Source organism: Octopus sinensis, linkage group LG16 (genome assembly GCF_006345805.1).
Source record: "Octopus sinensis linkage group LG16, ASM634580v1, whole genome shotgun sequence".
In the NCBI taxonomy this organism is placed as follows: domain Eukaryota; kingdom Metazoa; phylum Mollusca; class Cephalopoda; order Octopoda; family Octopodidae; genus Octopus; species Octopus sinensis.
The window spans coordinates 40,876,853-40,887,866 of NC_043012.1; the positions used below are offsets into that span (position 1 = coordinate 40,876,853).

At 36.1% G+C, this 11,014-nt stretch overlaps 1 protein-coding gene across 1 annotated transcript in view; it reads left to right on the forward strand.

Moving 5' to 3' along the window:
* Window positions 1-11,014, forward strand: part of LOC115220313 — a 93,558-nt gene that overhangs the window by 62,273 nt on the left and 20,271 nt on the right. The window contains exon 20 of the mRNA XM_036510173.1: window positions 922-971. Within this exon, the coding sequence (XP_036366066.1) occupies window positions 922-971 (50 nt within the window). The remainder of the gene's footprint in view (window positions 1-921; window positions 972-11,014) is intronic.

Sequence of the window (11,014 nt, forward strand, 5' to 3'; positions counted from 1 at the left end):
CTAAGTTAAGGGTACACGTGTCTGTGGAGTACTCAGCCACTTGCACATTAATTTCATGAGCATGCTGTACTGTTGATTGGATCAGCTGGGACCCTTGTCATAACCGATGGAGCATCAGTTAATAAAGAACTGGAACAAACAATAAGTATTTGCCTGATGCTCAAAGACCTCTGCCAACCCACTGGTTTGGCTTTTGTTTTGAAAACTCTTAACACGAGTGGTTTGCAGTTGGGTTAGCATCATCACACCAACCAAGGGGTTGCAAGCAAAAGGCTTTTGTATAAATAACAGTTGTTATTATTTAGCCCTAGGGAGGTGGGGGAGATGGCAGAGTCGTTGCTATGCCAGGCAAAGTGCTTAGCTGCATTTCGTCCATCTAAGTTCTGAGTACAAATTCCACCAACATCGACTTTACCGTTCTTCCTCTCGAGGTCGATAAAAATAAGTACCAGTTGAGTACTGGGGTTGATGTAATCGACTCTTCTCCTTCCCCCAAAATTTCAGGCCCTGTGCTTATAGTAAAAAGGATTATTTGGCCTCAGGTCAGTCCTGGCCAAGCAGGCCTATGGTCAAAGATATTCCAAAATAAATACTCTCTCATAATTTTCTTTCTTGTTTTACTGACATAGTGTATCGAGGACTACATTGTCCAGTGTGTACTTCTGTTTTTCAGATGGCAGGATTTGATTTAAGGGAAATTTAGCTGGTATTTCTAGTAGACTTAGAACCACATAGTGTTTTCCTGTCTATCTGGCTCTCTCTAACCCTGTCTGTCTGTTTGTCCATAACCCTGTCCATCTATCTTTTTGTCCGTCCGTCTGTCTGTGTGCCTGCCTGTCTGCTTGTTTATCTGTTTACCTTCATTTATTTTTTATGTGTACATATTAATATTTGTTTCCGTATTTATTCATATCACTTCAGATGTTATGATGAAAGCCATTGATATGGCCTGGAATGTATTCCCAGACAGCGTAAGTAATTGTTGTTGCTGTTCTTGCTGTTGATCTGATAAAAAAAAAACCCCCAGAAAAATCCCCAGCGTTTCATTATGTTTTTCTTGTAACCCAATCCATCAGATATTTGTGTATACACTGCATATATCAGTATTTTATATACTAAAATATACATATACTGTGTCATATATATCATTATATGTATTTTATATAATACGTTTATGAAGGCACATGGCTCAGTGGTGAGAGTGTCAGGTTCACAATCATGAATTAGTGAGTTCGATTCCCAGACCAGGCTATGTGTTGTGTTCTTGAACAAGAATCTTTATTTCACGTTGCTCCAGTTCACTCAGCTGTAGAAATGAATTGCAACATCACTGGTGACAAGCTGTATCAGCCCCTTTGCCTTTCCCTTGGATAACATCAGTGGTGTGGAGAGGAGAGGCTGGTAGGCATGGGCGACTGCTGGTCTTCCATAAACAACCTTGCCCAGACTTGTGGCCGCAGAAGGGTACTTTCTAGGTGCAATCCCATGGTCAGTCATGACCGAAGGAGGTCTTTATATCGGGGCTGTGGAGTCGGAAGCAATTAAGGGGTAGCTTAATTACTACTTGTGAACTACCAAACAGATTCTCTCCCGTTCCAACTCCACCACAATTACTCTTATCCACTCATATATAGCGCAGAGTAGTTATGTGTCTGTGTCTTCTATGCGACAAACCTGTTCCTCTATCATATGTTCAATTATCAACACCTAGCATAAAGGCACTGCCCTTTATTTTATTATACTTCCACTCAGTCCAGGAGGCTTTTTAGTCTTGTGAGTCACATGGTGACCTCACTGGTGCTGGTGCCATGTAAAATGCACATAGTGCATTCTGTAAAGTGGTTGGTTTTAGGAAGAGCATCCAGCTGTAGCAATATTGTCAAAGTAGGCATAGGAACTTGGTGCAATCCTCCATTTATTTGCATCCTGCCAAGCCAAGCCATCCAACCATTGCTGGCATGGACATTAAATGATGATAGTGCAAGAGGCTCTGTGACTATAAAAGCATTTGGTTCCTTTAATTTACTTCTTCACACTCCACTGATGTATACTGTAGATCGAATGAAACCTTGGTATGGACATGTAATCCAGTTTCCATATGAGAAATATTTGAGACTGAAAAAAAAAAAAAAATTGGAGCATATCTGTTGATCTCTGTGAGATTGTTGACCTTTTCTTTCTGGTGGCACAGAAACCCAGAATAAGTGATTCTGGGATTAATATCTTGTCGATATTTTGAATAAAATTCTCTTATCCTCACATGTTCTATAAAACCACAACAAGTCTTCTTTCCCATTAAACGAAATCTGACATTTTGATTAAGTGCCCAACACATGACTACTAAAGTTCATTATGTTGAGGTGGGATGGAAAGGGATGGGTGGGGCGGAAGGGATGACTTTCATTGCATGACATCCTTCTTGATCCCTCCAGCAATATATATACTATATATATATATATATATATATAAACTTATATATATGTATACATATATACTTATATATATGTAATATATTATATATATATACTGATATATATATATATATATATATATATATATACTTATATATATGTATACATATATACTTATATATACTTATATATATGTATACATATATACTTATATATATGTATATATATGTATACATATATACTTATATATATGTGTATATATTGTATACATATATACTTATATATATGTATATATATGTATATATATATATCTATATATATATATATATATATATATATATATATATATATATATATATCGCCTGTTGATTCGTTAGCTACTGCACGCATTTTTTTCTCTCCTTTCTGTGTTTTTCTCTCTCTGTGTATCTTTCTGTTGAAGAGCGTAGGCTCGAAACGTTTAAAGACTTGTTTTATTTATATTCCTGAGCGCCATACTAATACAATTGTTCGTTCGTTTTCCACCTGCCTTCGTCTTTTGTTTATCTTCATAAAGCTTCCTGTTATATATATATATATATAAGTATATATATATATAAGTAGATATATATATACTGATATATATATATATATATATATATATAAGTATATATATATACTGATATATATATATATATATAAGTATATATATATATATATATAATAAGTATATATATATATATATAGGAGATATATATAGATATATATATAAGTATATATATATATATATAAGTATATATATATATATATATATATATATATCTTATATAAGTATATATTATATTATATATATATATATAAGTATATATATATAATATATATATATATAAAGTATAGATATCTATATATATAAGTATATATATATATATAAGTATTATATATATATATATAAGTATATATATATATATATATAAGTATAATATATATATAAGTATATATATATATATAAGTATATATATATATATATATATATATGTCTGTGTGTATACACATGCACTCATCTGTGTATGTATATGCAAAAATACCTCACACTACTATGGAAGAAGCAAACCAACGAATCTTGTAGCTTTTAAGTTATTTCCATAAAAAAAAAAAAAATTCGATGATAGGGAAGTGAGGGAATGGAATTGGTCGGAAAAGTAATGGGAATAGATATTTTGCTGAAATCTTAAAAAAAATTTTTATTTTTTCATTTCTAAGGAGTTTTTCATGGAGACATTTAAAAAAAAAAAATTCATATTTTGTTTTTTTTTGTTTTTTTTTGCATATGTTACATATATTTATATATATTGATTTTTGTTGTTTGTTTTTTACTATTTTATTATTATTATTATTGTTTTTTTTCCTATACTGCCTTGTTTTTTTTTTTGTTATAAGCCTTAAAGTATTTCAGTTAGTCCTCCAGGAAACTCTTTAAAATTACATTCTGTGATAATGTAAAGAAGGAAGGTATTGGTGGCGGAGGGGGTGATAGTTGGGGTGGGGTGGAAGGTGGCGGTGGTGGTGAAGCAAAGAAAAGTATTAGAAAATGTACAATGAACTAAAATGTGTTATAAATACAATGTGTGTGTTTGTGTGTGTGTATGTATGTGTGTATATATCTCTCTATAAATAGGCACACATAATTACAAGCATAAAACATATAAACGCAGTTATTTGCATATAAATGTGTATAGCTTTGTATATGTGTATGCATATATATATGTTTGCGTATGGATATATATATATATATTTATATATGTGCATGTGCGTGTATGTGTGTGTATATATATATATATATGGACATATATGTGTGTGTGTGTATATATATATATATATATGGACATATATTCGTGTGTGTATATATACAGATATATTTGCACACATACATCTATGTATATAAACTTGAATGCACACACACATGCCTATGTATCTCTCTATATATAAACGGCAGTTTGTCTGTGTGTGTTTCTGTGTGTCTGTTAGGTTGTACCCTCACCCTGACCACGGCTTTCAACCGATTCTGATGAAACTTGACACACACATAGCCCAATGTCATAATTCAAAACTAACACAGCGAAAATTTTGAAAAGTTCCCCCAGTTCTGAAAAAAATCGATAAATTCGACATGGGGTCGAGAATCAGAAACACAAACCACAGACTGTCTAGGGGACGCAACTCGACCATTTTAACTAAAAAAAAAAATTTACCATAATTTTTTTTCCATTTTTTGGCTATAACTCTCTAAAAATGCTTTATAGTTATTTCCCTTACAAACCTGAGCAATGCCGGGCGATACTGCTAGTGGATGTATAAATCTTTGTTGGCGAGTGTGTATATCTATCTATCTATCTTATATATTCATATATTTGTGTGTGTGTGTGTGCCTATGTAAAGCTTCTGTGGGTGCACAGGTAATGAGCTACAGTTAGTGTTAAAATTCCTAATGAGAGAGAATTTCTCTTTTATTAGTAGCAAAAATCTGATGAAATTCTTCAAAAATGTTTTAAAAATTTGTTAGGTATGGTGGTAAGTGAAGGTGATTGATAGAAAGATATATCTATCTAGGGTGGGTAAAATTTCCTAGATCCATGGATGAGTTCTCACCAGCAGTTTTTGTTCCTCATCACCACTGCCAGTGGCGGACTGGGTCTAAAAGTATTGGTTGCCAGGAGACTAAAGGGGCCCACCCACAACTACAATGCTATCATTTAATTGTATTTTTTTTAAACGGTCGACAAACACTGCCAGGCTGAAGTAATTAATGCATTCTTCCAGGAATGAATAAAAAATTTTCAAACTTGAGGGGATTAGCCCCTTAAATAATAACATGGGCCCCCATGTATGGATTCTAATGGTGCAGGGTCCCATCTGTCATCGGGCAAGCTGGCAACCTGGCCAGTCCATCACTGACCACTGTCATGTCCTGTGTCTGCCAGGGACCAGTGTCTGTCCTTAGGGCATCAACATATGTCATCCTCGGTCTCCCTCTTCTAATGTATCTGTGTAGGGGCTCCCACAGGAACACTGAGTGCAGTGTCAACTCTAAATGGCAGTGGGCATGTCCAGCTAATCTCGGTCTCCTCTGTGTTATTTTTGAGCTAAATTTTGGGAGGCTCTTGTAGTGCTCTGAGTTCTTCGTCCTCAGTGTGTACTGATTAATGTTCAGAGCCATCCTCAGCATTCTCGTGTCGCACCCATCCACCATCTGAGTGGGTTTCTTGGTCAGTGTCCAAGTCTCAGACCCATACAACGGCACAGACTCTACTGCAGCAACGAAAAGATGGATCTTCAGGTCTTTATGAAGTTCCAACATATAGCGATAGATAGATAGATAAATAGGAGAGAGAAAGAGAGAGAGAGAGAGAGAGAGAGAGAGAGAGAGAGAGAGAGAGAAAGAAAGAGAGAGATTAAATCTATTGAAATTGGATTAACCAAGGATTCTTGTCTTGAAATAAGACTACCCAGGTATTATTCTCTTGAAATAGGGCTGAGCAGGGTTTAAATCTGATTCTTAACCATTTTTTGCCTATGGATTTCTTTGGATTTCTACCTTACCCTACTTTACTTCCATAGCCATTTGATGTTTAAAAAAAGCCTAATTTTGTAAAAAATATTAGTAGGAAATGTACAGGTGGCCCATAAATCCCTACCCATCCATATGTTGTTGTTATTCGATACTGGAGCCTGGTGCAGCCTCCTGGCTTCCCAGACCCCGGTCGAACTGTCCAACCCATGCTAGCATGGAAAATAGACGTTAAATGATGATGTTGATGATGATACAGTTCCTTCTAATGCATGTCATGTTATTGGACCATACTTATTTGAGGGGCCAGGAAGCCATACCTCATATCTAAACATGTTACAACAATGGTTTATACCGAAACTCGATGACTTTGGAATCAGAGAGGAGATTTGGTTTCAACAAGACAACTCCAGCTACTTATGCCTTCACTGTGTGAGACATTCTTCTAGACAAATGGATAGGTCATGATTCAGTAATGTCCCTGGCGCCCATGAAATGGCCTGCACAAAGTCTGGACTTGACAACATGTGATAAATTTCTTTGAGGATACATAAAGGATGTTGTGTCCAAACAACATTGTAATTCCAATGAGGAACTGAAGGCAGCTGTTACTGCGGCATTTGGAACAATAACCCCTGCTATGTTGAGGGAAATGTCTCATAGAATATGATGTTGCATATATTATGCAGCAAGAATGAGGGGCAGCACACAGATACACTGGACACAGAAGATATATGAATGGCTAGGGACTTAAGGCTGTTTAAAATATTCTGTCTATTGTTGAAATACAACCAGTTTATTGTATATAAATTCCTGCAACAAAGTCGTATGTGTCCTCCCTCCCAAGGATCATATGAACCTTTGGGGCCATATGGATCCCTAAGGGTTATATGGAGCCTGGTTGAGAACTATTAGTTTAAGTCTATTAAATGTATTATTTGCCTTTTTTGTTGTTGGTGAACTCCAGCAAGACAAACGCACCGAGAGTGGCCAGAAAAAGGGCTTCAAAGACACTTAAAAAAAAGGCTTCTCTAAAGTCCCTCATCATCTGCTCTGTCACATGGGAACAGGTGACTCAAGACCAGGTCAAGTGGTCATCAGCTGTCCACAAGGGTGTGAAAACCGGCAAAGCCGACAGGAATTCCTGCAGCTGAAGAACGCAGCAGACCAGGAAAACCAGCAGGTCCCCAACTATCTTCATCATTCCTTGCCCACCACTACCAGAGGACCTTCCTGCATGTCTTGACCTACTCCATCACCCACAAAGCCCAAACCCAAACCCAATCCCCAGATGACCAAATGATCCTTGTTGACCCATTGCCTTACCGGGTCAACTTTCTGTTGTTGTTGTTGTTATTGCTATTGTTGTTATGATTGTCAATGATAAGTTGTTTGTGGAACTATTGTTGTTGTAACTGTTGTTGTTGTTATTGTTGCTTACGTTATTGCTGCTCTCCTTGGATGTGATTGTTGTTGTTGTAGTTGGTAGTGGTGTTGGCAGTGATGATGATAGTGATGATGATGGTGATGGTGGTGATGGTGATCCTCCTCCAGTGTTGCTCCACTGTTGCTTCTCTTCCTGTGTTGTAATCAAATCAGAGAAATTCTCTTTGAAATCCAACAAATTATTAAAAACAAAACAAAACATAAATAAAGAAATGTAGAATTAAAACACACACACACACACTCAGAGAAACATACACACACATAGATTCACACACACACACACATACATGTACAGAGACATAAATATGCACATCCATAGGTACACACACACACACGCAAACACAGAGGCACACAAAGACACATACACACACACACACACAACTCATGCATAGGTTCACACACACTCATACATAAACAGACACATACACTTAGACTCACACATACACACCCACCCACCCACGCACGCACAACACACACACACACACGCGGCAAAAATAAACTGTGAATAAGAAACAAAAAACAACAGGCTAAACAAAAAAAACCACCAATGAAATTACTTAAAACACAACAACAACAACAACACCACTCTCCCCCCCACCATCACAAAACAATAAAAACAATATACAACAAATAACAAAAAAGAAACCCACAGTGATTTAATGAACTCAATAACCTTTCTTTAACAGCTACCCCCCCATCACGCCCACGGCCCCAACGTTTTGAGTTCTTCCTTGTTTAATGTTTTATTTAATTTACATTGATTAGAAATTGTTCTTTGAGTGCAGGAACTAACGAGCTTCATGACTGCCAACACACACACACACACACACACACACACACACACACTACACACACAAGACTACACACACACAACACAACACACACACACACACACACACACTTTACACCACACACACACACACACTCTCTCTCTCTGTCACTGTTATTTCTCTCTCTTATATATTACATACCATATATATTATATGTATGAATTTATAGACATTCATACATATGTGCCCACACACATACACATATTTGTGTATATATATATATATACACATACACGTGTATATGTGTGGATATATATATATATATATATAATTTTGTTTGTATATACATATATTACATATGTGTGTGTATGTATATATATATCTATATATCTATATCTATCTATATATATACACACACACACACATATATATGTATACACATATGAATATATACATATGTATACAGATATTACATATGTACATATACACACATATATATATATATGTAGACACACACACAGACACACACACACACACTCATGTACATATCCTCTTTGTGTGTGTGTGTCTCTCTCTCTCTCTCTCTCTCTCTCTCTCTGCTCTGTTTCTCTCCTTCGAAACAAATCTCTCTCACCTGTGTGGAAGGAAGAGGACATCTTTCACATTTCCTCTCAGACATTTTCCTCGCTAAATACTTAATTGTCACAGGTGTCTCTCTCCTCTGACATCACGTATTCGCTTTGATCAATTATTGCTGTTACTATTAACTGGATTTAAAACCCTCTGCTGTTTACTTTGTAGTTTATCTGTGGAATGTCCGTGAGTGTGTCACCTTTCTGGCAAGAATAATAATAATAATAATAATAATCATAATAATAATAATCATAATAATAATAATAATAATAATAATAATAATGATAATATCTCTATCACATGACTCTGTAAATGAACAATCTGGTGTGTTTGTTTTAATGGCTTACCAATGCATACGCTATGTTTCTCTGCCCTAGGTGTCTGGCAGACACTTGGCAAGAAATGGAAACAGAATTGAAAGAAGATGCTAATAAAAATGATGATGATGATAAAAATAATAATAAACCTCTGGGACTTTCGCAATCTAAAGAGATCAGGTACGAGGGCATAACAGACTGGATCTAGTGGTGGTCAGCAAGATGCACCACATGTGCTATATAGTTAATGTGGCATGCCCTTTTGACCCATGAATGGTCAAGAAGGAAGGCAAAAAGATAGATAAATACAACCCTCTTAAGTACGAAATAGCCCGATTATGGCAAAAGAATAAGGTGAAGATAGGGCCAATTATTGTTGGGTCCTTGGGGGACAATATCAGAAGGCATTAAGGGGAATATGAAGGAAATTGGAATTGAGTGCCCAGCAAGAACTGTTCCAAAAGGTTTGCCTTGCCATAGGCTGCAGGTAGTAAGCTTGCTACACATGCAAGACCCCATATGTTCCAACAAAACCTGTGATAAAAGGAAATAATGGTAATCCTTTCTACTTAAGGCATAAGGCTTGAAATTTTGGAGAAGGGGACTAGTCAATTATATTGACTCCCCCCCCCAGTATTCAACTGGTACTTAATTTACTGACCTTGAAAGGAGGAAAGGCAAAGTTGACCTCAGCGGAATTTGAACTCAGAACGTAAAGACAGGTGAAATGTGGCTAAGCATTTTGCCCAACATGCTAACGATTCTGTCAACTCACTGCTTTGATGATGAAGATAATAATAACAATAATAATCATCATCATTATCCTTTCTACTATAGGTACAAGGCCTGAAATTTTTGGGGAGGGGATTAGTTGATTATATCGACCCCCGTGTTTCACTGGTGCTTAATTTATTGACCCCAAAAAGACAAAAGGCAAAGTCGACCTCGGCGGAATTTGAACTCAGAATGTTAAGACAGATGAAATGCTGCTCAGCATTTTGCCTTGTGTGCTAACAATTCTGCCAGCTTGCTGCCTTAATAAGAGTAATAATAATAATAACAATAATAATAATGATAATAATGATAATAATGATAATAATAATAATAATAACAATAAAAATAATAATAATAATATTAATGATAATAATAAAGATCTAAATTCTTTCTACTGTAAGCACAAAGCCTGAGTTTTTTTTGTTGGGTTTGGGGGCAAGTGAATTACATTGACCTGAGTACATTATTGCTACTTTATTGACCCCAAAAGGATGAAAGATAGTCAAGTTTTGTGATCGATAAAATTAAGTGCCTCTCAAGTACAGGGGGCGATGTAGGTTACAAACTCTTCTTGCTAAAATTGCTGGCCTTGTGGCAAAATTTGAAAATTGTTGTAGTTATTATTATTGAGTGAGAGAGCAGTGGAAGCCATCAAAGTGATACTCGGGTAAAATATACGAAAGCCCATCATACACCTGTCTGATAAGGGTACGTACACCAGGCACATGCATCACAACCATATGTGCGTGACATGGTGATCTTAATAAGAGAAACAGCACATGACCTTGCAGGTGGGTCCCAGTAGAATTAGTTTTCTTCAGGTCGGGTAGCACATCCCCCTCAAAAGGTCCCTGAACAAAGATGTTTAAGGATGTTGGGAACATAAACCACCCATGTTTCCAAAGGTGAATTATTCAAACCCCAAAGAATCCCTCTCAACACATGGCTATGATGCTCACCCACTACTTCTACTTCGTGATCAGAGATGCACATATCGTCAGCCACTAAGGGACATGCTCAACTGGTTAAGGTCAAACAACTGACAAGCAAATCTGTGGTATTGAGCAGAATATTTGCTGTAGCCCATCTTTATACCAAGACAAAACAATGTACATGATA